General features: G+C 27.2%; 1 protein-coding gene across 1 annotated transcript; it reads left to right on the top strand.

The window, feature by feature from the left end:
• Positions 1 to 14945: 14945 nt before the first annotated feature.
• On the top strand, positions 14946 to 15524 carry K444DRAFT_699090 (uncharacterized protein; the record flags this gene model as incomplete). Its single annotated transcript, XM_024887973.1, has 2 exons — positions 14946 to 15200; positions 15297 to 15524. The coding sequence occupies 2 exons, from the start codon at positions 14949 to 14951 to the stop codon at positions 15522 to 15524; spliced, it is 480 nt and encodes a 159-aa protein (XP_024731258.1).
• Between the last annotated feature and the right edge of the window lie 770 nt (positions 15525 to 16294).

Genomic DNA, 16294 nt, shown 5'->3' on the forward strand with positions numbered 1-16294 from the left:
CCCTTTAAGAATTATTCTTATATAGCAAGTTTCTTTATATTATAAATCCTTTTAACCTAGCTCGAATATTAATCTTAATATTATTCGATCTAGTTCTAATTCTTATAGGAAAGTACTAATACAAGTTACCTACTTTAGATACCTATTTTATAAGGATATATAGGCTATTATTTAAGTAGATAATAGAAAGATTTAATAGGGAAGTAATATAATTTTTGTGTTTTCTAAATCTCCAGATTAGAAGAACTACTTCTAGCTTTATAAAGTAAGGATATCTAATTACTATTTCTAATATCTATATAATACTCGATTTTGGATTAAAGAATAATACTTTAATTAAAGCTATTAAGGAAATACTAATAATAATTACGGATAAGAAGGCAGATATTTCATTCGAGCGCTTATGGTATCTCTACTATAAAATACTAGTAGTTATCCTTAAATAAGCCAGAGATCCGAAAGTTTTGCCTTTTCTTTATATTATTCTTGCTTTTATATATTATATATCTTATTCTCTATATATAATAGACCTTTAGGAAGTTTAATTACCTTGAGTTTAGTTAATAATAATATTAAATGCCTTAATTAATTATTTCTCGGAATAGATTAAATATAATAAGTTCCTAGAGCCTATAAAAAATAACTAGTATTTATTTCCTAAAAATTATATAATATACGGACTTTTGTAAACTAGAGACTATTTCCCCGAATACTAGTTTATAAAAAAGGTTAAAGATAATAAAAAGTCTCTCGAAAAAGCATTAATAACTCCTTAAAGAAAAGAACGAATTCTTTAGCTTATATATTATATTACTAATTATAGTAATTTACTAATTTATTAGGATAGTACTATATATATATTTTTAGTAGAGTATATTAATAAAGTAGTAGGTAAGGGAGCTTACTAGAGAAAAGTTAGATAATAAGATAATAAAAGAAATTAGTAGCAAGAACTATAAGATATATAATACTATATATAAAATAATTAATATAGGTATAAAAAAGGGCTAGAATAAAGAATTATATTCCGGAAAAAGATTACTAGTAAGTTATTTATATATTAATAAACTATAATAGTAAGAGAAGCGGCTTTATATATAGAACTATTTATATTAAGAAGAACTATAGGCTATAATAAGATAGTTTATAAAAGATAGAAGATACTAGAAGTTTAGTATATAATTTCTGAATTATTATTAAGTTATTAAAAAATACTTCTTTAAGCTATATTATATTTGCTATATCTTTTTTAATAAACTATTACTTATAAAAGCCCTTTATCTTAAGGCCTTACTTCTCGAGTTTTATTTACTAGAGCGGCAAGTAATTATTGAAATAATAATACTTTAATAAGTCTACTTTCTTAAGATTTATCTATTTTATACTATTATATTTCTCTTTATTATAGATTAACTTTAAGCTTTCTAGAAATTACTTTCTCTACTAGTATTAACGAGTTTATCTAAGCTTAATACTTTCGGATTTTCGAGTATAATAGTAATAGAGATAGCTAATTAATATTAGTTATAAGAGATATATTTTATAGCCTTCTTTTACTTTATATTAATTCAATATCTATTAAACTATAAAATAAAATCCGTTATTATATTTATAGTAATAGTTAAAGGCTCAGACTATTCCTATATTAAAGATTCTGGTATTATATATTATAACCCCTTCGGAAAGTTTCAGGTCTTTTAAACTGCCTTTTTCTTACTATTATTACAGAATTCAAATAGCTCGCCTAATAATAGAGAAGCAAGCTATCCGGCTATAACCTGACTTTTAGAGAAAAGCTCGATCTTTAGCCTCTATATTAGGAGGCACTTATACTTAATTAAATTAGGAAGAATACTTAATAAAAGTATATATAACTAATCTTTCAAGAATAAATAAAAAGCCTCTATAACTTCTAGTAATTCTTTAAATTAGAGTTTTATTAGATCTACTAGACTAGAGCTATTTAATATTAGCCAAACGAACTCGCTTACTAATATTATTTTCTATTAGTTTATACTTATTTAATGCAACTTTCTATATTTTTATTAGTAGGCTCGGTAAAAATACCGGTATTAATATATATTAATACTTGCCCTATAATATTTGTTCCTAAGTAGCGGAAAATCCGGTATACCGGAAATAACTAATAAGATTATAAGAATTACGGATTTTTTACTATAATATTCTCTTTAAACTAATTATAAAAAAAAAATTATATTTGAAGTTAGTAATAGGCTTATTATATAAGTTCTATTTATATAATAACTTGTAAATATTGAAATTTGTCTAATTTTCCGGTATACTAGATTTTTTACTATATAAGAACGGATATTATTTTAATTATTATTTAATTATTCTTATTTACTATTATTTTATATAACTTAAAAATTAAAGATTTATAAGTATTAAGAATACTAATAATTTGGTTTAAATAAAAATATTAATATTTATTAAAATTATAATTTTATAAGTTTTATAATTCTAATAAGCTTATTACTAATTTTTTAGTATATAGTCCCTAAATTTTAGGTAGTTTATTACTAAATTTATAGGCTAGAGGCCCCTAAATTTTCGTATAAATTTAGTAATAAGATATTAATACTAAAATTTCTGGTATTTTTACCGAGCCTATAATTATTAGAGGTAATAATTAAGAGTAGTAGAGATAAGATATTATTCAAGTCTTTAATAGACGAAAATAGATATATATACTACTATACTAAATCTAATATTAATAACCTATTCCTATAGGTAGTAATTTCTGGAGGTACTAATTCTTAGAAATAGCTATATACTTATACCGGAGAATTAGAAAACGCTCCTTATTTAATCTTGGTATCCGGAAAAGGGGCTAGCGTCTAAAGTTTCATACCTCTATTTATAGCTCCTTATTTTATATAGCCCTATTATTTTAAATTAGTAAGCTATATTTATTAGAAAACTTATAAATCTCAGATATAGTATAATAATAATATAATCTCTTTAATTTATAGTATAGTATAGCCACTTTCTTCTTATTTCTAATTAAGTTATATAATATTATCTACTCTATAATTCTTATTTTATCTTATAATATTAAGATATATAATCTGCTAGCTAAATATATCTAGAATTATAAGAGTAATAGAAGGCCAAGATATAGGAAAAGATTTAGGTAGCTTCTTCTTATTAATAAGTAACTTTATAAGAAAGCGAGCTTTATTTTTTATTTAAAGAATACCTTTACTATTAATACTAGTCTATATAGTTCTACTAGAATCTCTAATATCTATAGATTAAAAACTTTTTTATAATATATTCTATAGAATTATACTAGCTATATCTATAAGCTAATAGTAATCTTTATCCTTAAATTATAATAAAGTTCCTTTAGTAGAGTTCTTTACTAATCTTAAGTAGTAAATATAATATATATAATATATAGTTAATTATATAGTCTATCCAGAAATACTTTCTCTATATTTATAAAGTTAATATTAAATATATAAGAAGGGAAAGATTTTTTTCCCTAGACTAAATAGCTATAAATCGAGAGGTAATTAAAGTAGTAATAGGTATCTTAAACTATAATACTTTAAGTCTTATTAAGCCATATCTAATTTACCTGAAATATCTATAAAAACAGTTATATAGAGGCTAAATAAATACTTATAGAAGAAGCTAATACTTTTAAGAGTATAATATATAAAGAAGATAATAGAGAGGTATCGGATTTATATATAATAAAAGTATTTAGAAACTATAAAGAAATATAGAGAGGTTAGTTAGTATTATTAGAATAAGCTAAAGAGGTAGTATAAATATAACTTGCTTATAAAACTTAATAGGGATACCCTACTTTTACTTATATATATAACCGAATTCCTTTCTATACTATAGTAGTACTAAATAGCAGCCCTAGTAATTATATATAGTCCAAAGTACTAAGGTAAGCAGATATAAGAGCCTAAAAGTAGAAATAAAGTACTTAATAGATTTATTAAAATCTCAAATATTCTCTTCGAAATATAAAATATAGTCGACCGGTAATATCCCAAGAATTATTAAAATTAATAGGCTAAAAGTTTGAAATCCTTCTCAGCTATATATCTAATAATTACTAGTTACCCTTTCCTCTGGCCCTTACTAAGCTAGTACTTCCAAGAGCTATATACTCTTATAAATTTTCTACTAGAAGCCTATAGCCTCTTATAAACTATATACTCCTATAAATTTTCTCCTGAATAGTATATATATATAACCAAATAATATATAACTAAATATAGCTATTATAAGCTAAGGTATTAGAAATAGCTTCTTAATAAATAGCTATAATTAACTTAATAATTAAGTACCAGAAATGCCTTCTATTAGGTAGATATCTCTTAGGGACAAGAATTGGCTCCCTTAAAAGCGGAATAGCCGGAACTAGCTTAAGTAAGAAATGGCTTCTTAGAAATTATATTATATAGCTCTCTAAAGATAAAAAGTCTATAGAGATTATACTAAAGAAATTATAGTTCTATAGAGGCTATAGCTCTAGAGCAATTATACTAAAGAGTAAGTAGCTCTATAGTAACCGTACTAAAGCAAGTATGGCTCTTTAGAGACTACCGCTTTCTAGAAACAGATCTGAAAAGAGTAGAGCTCTTCGGAGGTATAGATAATAGATATATAACAGATATAGCTATAATAACTCTAAGTTACTTGGAAGTTTATTTCTACTTTTATAGTATTAACTCTTCTTCTAGAACTAATAGTAACTCAACTATATAGTAAAAACTATCTATTCTTAATTCCGGATATTAAATCCCAAGAGGAAGTACTAGAGCCAAAAATGTAAAATAGTAAAAATCAAGCTATAATAAATCTGGAAAATTATGAAATATCTCAGAAAAATATATAAGAGCTAGAAATAGAGCTAGTATATACTACTAAGATATTAGAGAGAGGATATTAGGTAATTAAAGGCCAGGAAGATTATAGGATAGATAAGTAATAGATAGGAAAGAAAGAAGATAGTATAATAGCTAGGTAATAGATAGAAAAGAAAGAAGACGATATAATAGCAGGATAATAGATATAAGGCGAAGATAATAATAACTATAATCTACTAGATTAAGAGAAGAATAATACTACTAATTCTTATATTCTTAGTAAACAAATTATTATTTATTTTAAAAAAAGGGTAGATAGTACCTATCTATTTATTACTCTATTATATTACTTCTATTAATATTTCCTTCTATAAAATATATAGTAATAGTATCTGCTTCTTTAATAAATTAAGTCTATATTATAGCTTTATCTAATTCTAGAGGATATTTTATTAGTAATAGAAAATATATATTAAAAGAAAAGAGTATCTAAAAGCTAGCTAATAGGTGCCTCTAGTTTCTATTTCATTTCGAGCCTCTAGTTGGCTTCAACTATACGCTTGCTTATCCTCTACTATATAAGCTTAATAATATCTTATATTCGCTTAGCCGAATCTATCTTTTGCCAGACTTATATACTTTCCTGCTTCTATTCCTGATTTAGTTACCAGAAATTTATAGCCCTTAGTATTTTATATTTATATCTCTATAGATATATTAGTAAAAGATTAGTAGATAAAGAGAGTTCGAACTTTTAATACTTATTTCTAGCCTACTTTACTAGGGTAGTTTGAAAAAAGCCTTAAACTAGAACTTAAGGACGAAAAAAGAAGTAATTTCTTTACTACTTTTATTTCTGTCTTTATATAGATTATATAGGAATAAATACTTTATATTATCTTTAAAGCTATCCGTATATAGGATTCTATATCTTTACTTAATAATTACCTCTAGACTAGTTATAATAATAAGAGATATAAATTCCTGGATATCTTAAATAATAGGAGAAATTAGAAGCCGCTTTAGAGCCCTAATTTTAGGAGAATTAAAGTCTAGTTATTTAGCCAGAGAAGTAAACCGTTAGAATATATCTTAATCGGCCTTAGCTTTTAATATTATTTTCAGATTCTTTTTAATAGGATATTTAAAGAGGTTTAAGTACTTATATATACTAAAAGCAAGTAATTATAGAATACCGAGTATCCTATAAGTCTCTAAGCTTCCCTTTTTAGACTAGAAGGTTGTTTTAGTAATCTGAATTCACTAGTTTTCTTTCCGGCTTAAGAATAAATTATTTAATATAATAAGAACCGTTTAATCTAGAGAGACTATAACTAATTACTTTATACTATTAATATAAGCTTTCAAGAATTTAATATCCTTAAAGAATATAAATAGAGAATAAATAATACCTTTAAATCCTCGAATATTATTCTATATAACCTTCTATTCTTAGGGACTAAAATCTTTAAAAATAGTTCCTCCTAGAATATAGCTATAAAGAAATATAGTATCCAAGATTAATATTTCTAGGGCCCTAAATTTCATAACCTTTATAGTAATCTTATTAACTCTTTATTATTCTTTTATAATCCCGTTAAGGAATCTATTCCAGACTTTTTTAATATTCTCAAGCTAGTTTACTATTTACTAGAAGATAAGTAGAGCAAGTAGCTACTTCTAGTAATATACTAATATTATAGTATCTTATTACCCTTACTTTATAAAGAGTAGTAATCTTTATACTACTATTATAGAATCCAGTAATTTTTAATAGAGTATCTAATATAGATCTTAGTCAGGAGATTTTAATTATATCCTTAAGGTAATCCTCTCTTTATTCTTTTAAATAAGTCTAGCCCTGTATTTATAAGCTTGTTTCTTTAATATCGGTTATAAGAAGTTATTTTCTGATTCTTGAGCCAATATATAAAGACTACTAATAACCTTTATATTATTTCTATTATCTCTAGTCTCAGGAGATATTATTTTAATAGTATATATCCTCCTCTACTAAAGCCCTTTAACCTCTACTATTAGGGTATTTCTTGCTTTATATAGTTTATTTCTATACTCTAAATCTATTTAAAGTCTATAGTTCTTAGTAGTAATATATTTAGAATAAATCTTTTCTATTCTTATATATAGTTGGATTAGTACTACTAAAATATCTTCTCCGGATTTCAGATATACTATTATAGCCCTTTAAGATAGAATAGAATATATAAGGATATTTGAGTATAACTAATTAGGCCTATAAGCTTCTTCTTTTATAGTAAGTTATCTAAAAAAGTATATTAGGGAAATTAAAATATATAGAAAGTAAGGATTTAAGTAATTTACTAATAGAAGTTCTTTAGCCAAACTTAATACTATTAAATATAGAAACTTGTCTACTTATTAAGACTACCTATTAGGATACTTTAAGGCCAATCTTCTATAAAGGTAGCTACCCTGCTCTATAAGTTAGAATATTATAAAGCCTAATACTTTAATATCTTTATATAGCCCGTAACTTTATAGACTAATATTAATATAGCCTTTAGGATTAGCTTAGATAATAGATTAGTAAAGTAAGTAGTCTTTAGGCCGAGGCCTTACTAATTTTGATATCTTTATAAAGAGATAGAAGTATAATAGAATATATAATATCTCTATATATTATATCTTAAGAGGCGAGGAAATTAAGTTCTATTAGTACCTACTACTTTAATATTAAAACCTAAAGAGTTTTAATAGTAATAGTTTACCTTATATATAATTATTACTACCTAAATCTTGTTTAGTAATATAATAGATCTATTAAGATCCGTTAGAGAAATGGCTATATATTCGAAAATAGTAAAGATAGTATTACTATATATAAATATTTTATAGCTAGTAAGGAAATTCTTATCTCTAACTTAATAGAGGATTTAAGCTTAGTTATTAACCTCCGAACCAGCTATATATTTTACTATAAAAAGCTCAAATATAGCTGGATTCTTATATATAATAACTACTAATACTTCTAATTTATAATAGTATATCTTAGTATAGTATTACTAAAGTAATGCTCTTCTTAGAGGCAATAAGTTATATAGTAGTAACTCTTCTAGACTATATATTTCTTATAGTATAAAAAGAGATTCGGGTATATTAAGCTTAAATAATAGTTGAGGTAGAAGTATATTATAGATAACCTTACTAGTATTATTACTTGGGTCAGATTACTCTTTATACTATATCTTCTTCTATTATATAGGGCTTTAAGGGTTATTATATCGGTTCCTCTTTAGTAATATAATAGCCTAAAAGATTATATTCCCTTACTTCTCTAGCCAAATTTTATCCGGAAACTATATTATAGTTAAGTTTAATCTCTCTAGTTAATATACTATACTTATTATAATATATAGAAAGGAAATAAAGTTAGTTATAAGAGGTATAAAAGCGGGCTATTAGTTTAAGGCTTTTATAAATTAGAGCCGGCTTAAAGAGTTTAAAAGTTCTTAAAATTATCTCGGAGAGAGTCTCGACTTCTTATAATCTAGTATAAATAGATAGTAGTTCTTACTATATAAGGAAAATAAAATAGCAGAAATTAGAGTTATTACCTGAAAAAAGAGAGAAAACTTTACTATCTAATTACCTATACTAAAACTAGAGCTACTTGAGAAGATAAGATAAGAGGCTAGAAATAGTACCTATATTAATAATAATTCTAGCTAAGGGTATTAAGAATATTACCAGATACTTTTCTAATACTAGGTAGTAGAAAATAGATATCTAAAATAGAGCCTAAAAGCCAGAATTATATAATTGCCTCTCTAATACTATAAAAGCAGTAAAACTAGATATATTTACTAGTTTAAAGTCTATTCTATATCTCTCTCTCCTCTTTATTTACTACCTGCTTTATTCTTCTCTCTCTCTATTATCTATATTAAAATAATAAATATATAATATAATATCTAGTATTATACTACTGAACTAGAGAGGAAGCTTACTAAAGATTAAGAAGAGAATTTTCGAGGGATAGCTTATATTAGTTTAAGAAGGCTTAATTTTAAACCCGAATACTCGAGAGATATTAATAGGAAGAATATTAAAAGGCTAAAGAGAATCTTTATAAAATAAGGCTATCTTTAGCTATTACTATCTAATTATATACTAGTAATTATTACTAAATAAGACCTAAAAGTTATATTCTAATATTCAGGTAAGATATTTAAAGATCTTCTTAATAGTATATAAGATATCTCTCTTAAGCTAATATTACTTTTAAATAATATACTTAAGTACCTCTATAGCTAATATTAGATTCTAGCTATTCTGGAAATCTTAATATCAAAAGAAAAATAATAGATAGTAGATTTATACCTATTAGATTCGACTTTAAAATCCTCTATAGTTATTTTAGAATGTCTAATATTATCTCTATCTAGTAATAAGTCCGGAGGCTAAAGCCGCTTTAAGTAAGAAGTATTTTAACTCGTTTAATTTTGCTAATAATGAAATCTATAGAAAGATTCGAGATTACTAACGGCGAAATAAGCCCTTTACTATAAGGCAGTAGCGAGTATACTTATCTAAAGGCAAGTAGAAAGATCTGGGCTAGCTTCTAATAAAGGAAAGATATAAGGAGGCTTTTAATACCTTACTAGCTATTTATAGTCTCTGGATAGGGCCAGAATTCTTACTTAGTAATATATAGGAAGTTCTAGCTATATAATTTAATAATATCTACTAGGTAATCCCTATTATAATTATCTAGACTAACCTTTTAAGTAGAAGATCCTATATTATCTTAACTATATCTGGCAGATATAGTCTTTTATTCTAGATAGAGATACGGATCTTATATATAAGACTGACTAATTTACTATTAAAACTTTATAACTGAGAGCTCTATAAATATTAGGAGATAACTTAAGCCAGCTTAAAATACTTTTTAATTTGGGTAAGCTCTTTTCCGAGATAAGAGAAGAAGAAGAGTAAAAGTTAATCTGAAATAATATTCCAAGAATAGCTTGTTTTATCCCCTTACTATATATACTTTTTAAAGACCTAAAGTTACTAAACCCATATATAAAGATTATCCAAACTTTAATTAAGTAGCCTTTTAAGGGATTATTATATAATATAATAGAGTAGTAATTCTCTGGTACAAATCAGACTCCTAGTACAATTATTATATAAGATACCGAAACGGTATTTAATATATATAAAGAGAGTATAATAGATTAGATTAAATTCGGCTACTAGTAGCTCTATCTCTTTATACTATAATATTTTCCCCGGATAATCGGAGAATATCCGAAGAAGAAGAAAGATTAGCCCAAGCTAACTATTAAAGAGCCTGATTCCGTAACTTGGTACCGGTTTGCCCTCTTAGCCAATTAGCTAGGCTTTGATTCGGAAGTTATTAGGTAGCTAAAGGCCAATAATCCGTATAAGGTCGAGGCTTATAACTTCCTTCTAAAGTATAACCCTTCTGAGTTATATACCTATAATTAGTAGCTCTTTAAGGAATATATAGAATAGATAGCAAGAATATATATAGTAGTTATTAAAAAGGACCGATAGTATATTAAACCCCCGGTAGTAATAGATGGACCCGGTAAACCCCTTTTACGATAGTATAGTCGGTTCTTTCAGACTACTTATAAATGCAAGCGGAACTATCTCTTTTTAGATATTCTCTATAATATTACTAATATAAGAGAGAAGGGAATTATATTATTCTTTATTCGGAGGTTAATATACTTTATATTCTTTAGTAAATACCTGCCCGGTACTATAGCTAAGGCCCTATAAGGGCTACTACCTCGAAATACGGAAGTTAATATAACTATAGAAAGTAATAGGGCATCTTCCTATAATACCGAGTCCGGGCCAGTACCGCTCTAAGCCCTAGTAGCCGAGCCTTTAGTACGGAAACAAGTACGGAGAGACCGCCTAATACCCCTGCCTCCGTTAAGCCAGGAATAGATAGTACTAGTTCCTGCTTTATAAGCTAGCGAGAATTTGTCGAGCCAGAAATAGATAGTACTAGTATCTATTTTATAAGCTAGTAAGAATATATATATTTATCCCTGTTCTCTAGATTATACTTTTTAGAAACTAAAGAATAATATAGATTATTATATATCTTAGTAAAAAAGATATAAACCTCTCTAGATATTAAATAGTCTTCCAGATATATTAGAAGAGAGGCCTTTAAGACCAGAAGCGCTTTATATTATATAGTAATCCTTTTAAGGTAAAATAAGTAGCTACTAAGTATATTCGGAAAGATATATATTTAATAATAATAAGAGGCTATAGCCTTACTCTAGAGAGATACTATAATACGGTAGTTAGTAATAATATATATACTATAGTACTAGTATTAAAAAAAAAGAGGGAGATTAATAAATTACTAATTATTTCTGGAATAGAATCTGTTATAAAAAATAAGCCCTAATTTATAATACCCGAGCCAAAAAAAAAGAATAATTATAGAGAGATAACTTACTTATTTTATAATTAGAATATAAAATTATACTAGTACTAATTCTTATATTATCTATAACTCTTATACTAATATATAAGCTTATAGAAGCTTAAAGTCTTATATAAACCTATATACTTTTACTAGCTTATATACTTCTACTAGCCTTACTCGTACTAGCCTGGATTCTCGTACTATTTATAACTCTTATACTAATATATAAGCTTATAGAAGCTTAAAGTCTTATATAAGCCTATATACTCCTACTAGCTTATATACTTCTACTAGCCTTAATTCTTATACTAGCCTGAATTCTTATACTACCTATAACTCTTATACTAGTATATAAGCTTATATTAGTCTATATATTATTAATAAATCTTTATTAGTTCTTATAGATTAAGAGCTAGATTATAATTATAGTATTAGTATAGATATCTAATAAATGCCCCTCTTCCTTATATACTAAAGCTCTATTTTATCTTACTATAACTATATTAGTCGAGAATATATAATTAGTTTACTAAGCGGCTAAAGTTATTATCCGGAACCTCAATTAATAACTATCTTAGTTATCCTCTTTAGGCCTAATCTTACTACTACTAATATATACTTTATTTTAAAGAGAGTAATAGGTGAGATAAAGATAAGGGATTATTATTAATTTACTATCGGAAATTCTTATTAACCGAGGGCTAGTTGCGCTTTAGGGGTACCTTATAATTGCCTAAAAAATCTACTTCTACTTTAGTAATATATAAAACGGCTAGATAGTATTTTTACTATAATAAGACCTTTATATAATAGAAATAGATTTTAAGTTTAGTTCTATAAACCCAGATATTAAGCTAGTTATAATTAATATTAAGATATAGATTTATACTCTCTATATAGTATATAAATATAGCCTTACTATCCTTAACCTTAATAGCTAACTACCTCTATTATAGAAAGTTACTTTTCTTCTAAAGATAGATAAAATAATAGAAGAAATCGAATAGATAATAACCAAACTTATAGCCCTTTATAATAAAGGCAACTTCCTTCCTATAACTTGCCTGCTAGCCCTTATAATAATTATAGTTCTTCTAAAGCTCTTATTAAAGGCTATAATAGTATAGATATATTCTGAATATACTAGTCCGGATTAGAAATATCTCTTAATTATATCTAGAGATATTATTATTACCTATATAACTACCTAGTTATAAATATAATAGATTAAGGTTAGATCCGCTATCTATATAGATAACTCTATTATCTATAGAAGTTAGTATAGTTTATATTCTTGAAATATATAATATATTTCTTATATTAGGGACTTGTATTTATAAGCGAGTATATAAATATTCTAAATTTTATATATAAATAGATAAGTAGGCAAATTTATTCTATATTATACTATTCTATTAAGTTCTAATTACTTATATAGCCTATTAGAATTATAATAGATGAAATAGTAACTTCTTTAAGTAAATATCCTTATCTAATATTTACCTTATAACCTCTCGGACCTATTCTCCTATATAATTATTTATATATACTATTAAGTTATTAGTTAATAGATATAGTATCTATTTATTACTAGACTTATATAAGATTATACTTCGACCCTTTCTTTCTTTAATTTCAGATCTAATTAAATTCTTAATATTAAAGCCTCTATAATTTATTATAATATAGTTATATTTACTAACTTAACTAACTATACTATATTCCGTACTATTAGTAATATAATTTCCGGTAATAAAGGGATATATATTAAGGACTTATTAGAAATATAGATTAGGGATACTCTAATAGGTCGCCTTAATTAAACTTATATATTTAGAGTCTTACTTAAGTAGATTAATTATTAATTATTCTATCTATTTCAAGTATTCTTTAGGGTAATTATTAGTAAAGGTTCTTCTGGAATTAACTAAAGCCTATTTTTAGAATTCACCTGCCAAAATAATATAATTCTTCTTATCTTTATATTATAATTATAAAAATTCTCGAGAAGCTATTTTATATAAGGTAACTAGCTAGCTATACTAATATCCGTTATAAATAATAAGACTATTCCGTATTTATTAAGATATATCTCTTTATTATAAGGTCCTTTAATAATAGCTCTCAATTTAGTAGGTTAGGATAAGCTACTACTACTAGAAAGACTTTATATAAATTCTATCTATTATTAAATAATAAAGATAATAATATTCTAATCTTTATTATATAGGTACTATTATATAACTATATATAGATATAATTAAAAGAAAGTATTATAGCTTGCTTCTGGGATATAGAAGTATATATATTAGCCTACTTAATACTTCTAGAGCCTTAAGATTTTAGTATAGATCTAATAAGTATTCGGTAGGGATTTAATAGAGACTTTATATAAGTATTTCTAATTACGGAGGTTCTAATAGAATATCTGGCAAGTCCGGAGAAGATATAAAGATACCTATATATAATATATAATAAGGAAATATATTATTAGTATACTAAGTAGCCTCCCCGAAATATGAATTTAAATAGTAGTTATAATAATTACTACCAGAATCCAATAGATATTTAAGAAGATCTTATAGAAATAATATTATATAATTAAAAATAAGGTAATTAGAATAGCGGCTATAGTAGAGGCAGCCTAATTTATTTAATTAGTAGTTCTTATTTCGGGGGAGGGAACTTATTACTAATACCGCTACTTGAGTTAATAAGTATAGATTAGATATCTATAATACTATAGCAAGAATTATATAAATTACTTTCTTAATTATAGCTACCTGCCCTATCTAATAATAAATAGTATTATAAGCCTTATATCTAAGTTTATAGCTACTAATAATAGAGTTTATATAACTTCCGAGAGTAAGAAGAACGAGATTTACTATAGATAATAGTTCTATTTACTATAAGGCCTTTATATAATTATCTATAAGGCAAACGATATTATCTATAAGAAGAATAATAATTAAAAGTATATAATATCAAGTAGTACCGCTTATATACTTATAGATCTATAGATAGAAGATATACTTAAGAAAATAGTATATTATATAGGTATATAGAAAGCTAATAGAAATTCCTAATATATAGAAAATAATTAAAAGGGCAGTAATAGCTATAAATACTATAGTTATAACGGCTGGTATTATATAGTTGATACAGACGTGGTTTTAGCTAAAGGGGTTAGTTTTAGCTAAGGTTCCAAGCTATAGTTCAAACCAAGCTCGCTTCCAAAGCTCGGCGTTTCAGTAGTTTTGGCCATACCTACTTATCCACTGCCATACCTCACTTCTTCTCTCCTTAGCTTTAGATTCTGTAGGATATTGGAAATTATTAATCTTTAAGTATCGTTCCATTACTTTATTCCTGCTATTACATAATCTAAAGCTCCTACCTTTCGGACGGTAGTTATTATTATTGGGACTCCTGTCTACTAGCCCGCTTTTACGCGGAGCCCCCTTATTATTATTGTCATTATTACGTAGCGCTATTCATAGTTCTACCTGCAAGGTGTCAAAAAGCTCGATTTTAGCCAGCTCAACCCCTTATTATTTATTAGAGCCCCTGGCTCACCACCTCATTAATTCTTTACCAACTTTACCGACACTCCCTTGAGAATGGACACCTTCCAAACGCAAGTCCAACGCGAGTTCGATGGCCTGCGAGCTGAAATTACCACCTTGCAAGCAAAAAACACCCAGAAATCGAAGCTCCCAGATCCAGAAAAGTTCGCTGGAAGTACGTACAAGTTCGACACCTGGCTGCCTTCAATTAAGGCCAAGCTACGGATTGACGGCCCGGCCATTAGAGACTCCATTGCCCAGTTTTACTATGTTTACCTTAATCTGGAGTCCTCTATCCAATTAATGGTTCTGCCACAGCTTTCCTATACAGAGCAAGCTCAATCGTGGGATTATAATACGATTCTGGATCAGCTTTTACGGGTATACGATAATCCAAACAAGCAATTAGAGGCTAAGGACCGTTTGTATGCCCTCCGCCAAGGCAACGATTCCCTTCCTGCCTATAATGCCAAGTTTGAATGTACCCTGTATGAAGCGAATGGCCAAAGCTGGCCAGATATTAATAAAATTTCCAGCTTTCGCAATGGCCTCAATTCCGCAATTCGCTCTCGTCTGGCCCAGCAGCTTGTTCTACCCAGGATCTATACTGATTTCCTGCGTACGGTTTAGTAGCTCTCGTCAAAAATAGCTGCCCCGCCGTACGTTACTGCTCCCAAGATTGCCAGCGACCCTATAGACGTCAGCGAACTGATAATTGACGTCGTTACACCGGTAATTGGTACGCTTACGTCGTCCTCTGAGCCAATCTTACCGGCTATACCAGCTCGTTCTACGTTAAAGGAGCTCCGCCAGTATTATTATCAAACCGGTAGATGTGTTAGATACAGATCCCAGGATTATTTTATCAAGAACTATAGCTTGGCTCCTGCAAGTACTGCTACTGGTTCTGGTTGCAAATGGGTTACAACTGCCGCAATTGACCATTACTCTGATTCTGGTAGTAATTCTAGCGATTCTGGCGATTCTGGAGGAGGGCCAACCTTGGATCCGGTTTTTAACCGTATATGGAGGGCTGATTTTGCGGCTGGCGATTGGAAATAGGGTCCTTTTCCTTTGTTCTGTTATTTTTACCACACTCGCTTTAGCTTTCCCTTTGTTTTTACTAGCGCTCGGGTCGAGCTTTTTGGAGGGGGGGGGTGATATAACGGCTGGTATTATATAGTTAATACAGACGTGGTTTCAGCTAAAGGGGTTGGTTTTAGCTAAGGTTCCAAGCTATAGTTTAAACCAAGCTCGCTTCCAAAGCTCGGCGTTTCAGTAGTTTTGGCCATATCTACTTATCCACTGCCATACCTCACTCCTTCTCTCCTTAGCTTTAGATTCTATAGGATATTGGAAATCATTAATCTTTAAGTATCGTTCCATTACTTTATTCCTGC

The sequence above is a fragment of the Hyaloscypha bicolor genome (genome assembly GCF_002865645.1).
Source record: "Hyaloscypha bicolor E unplaced genomic scaffold K444scaffold_135, whole genome shotgun sequence".
NCBI lineage: Eukaryota > Fungi > Ascomycota > Leotiomycetes > Helotiales > Hyaloscyphaceae > Hyaloscypha > Hyaloscypha bicolor.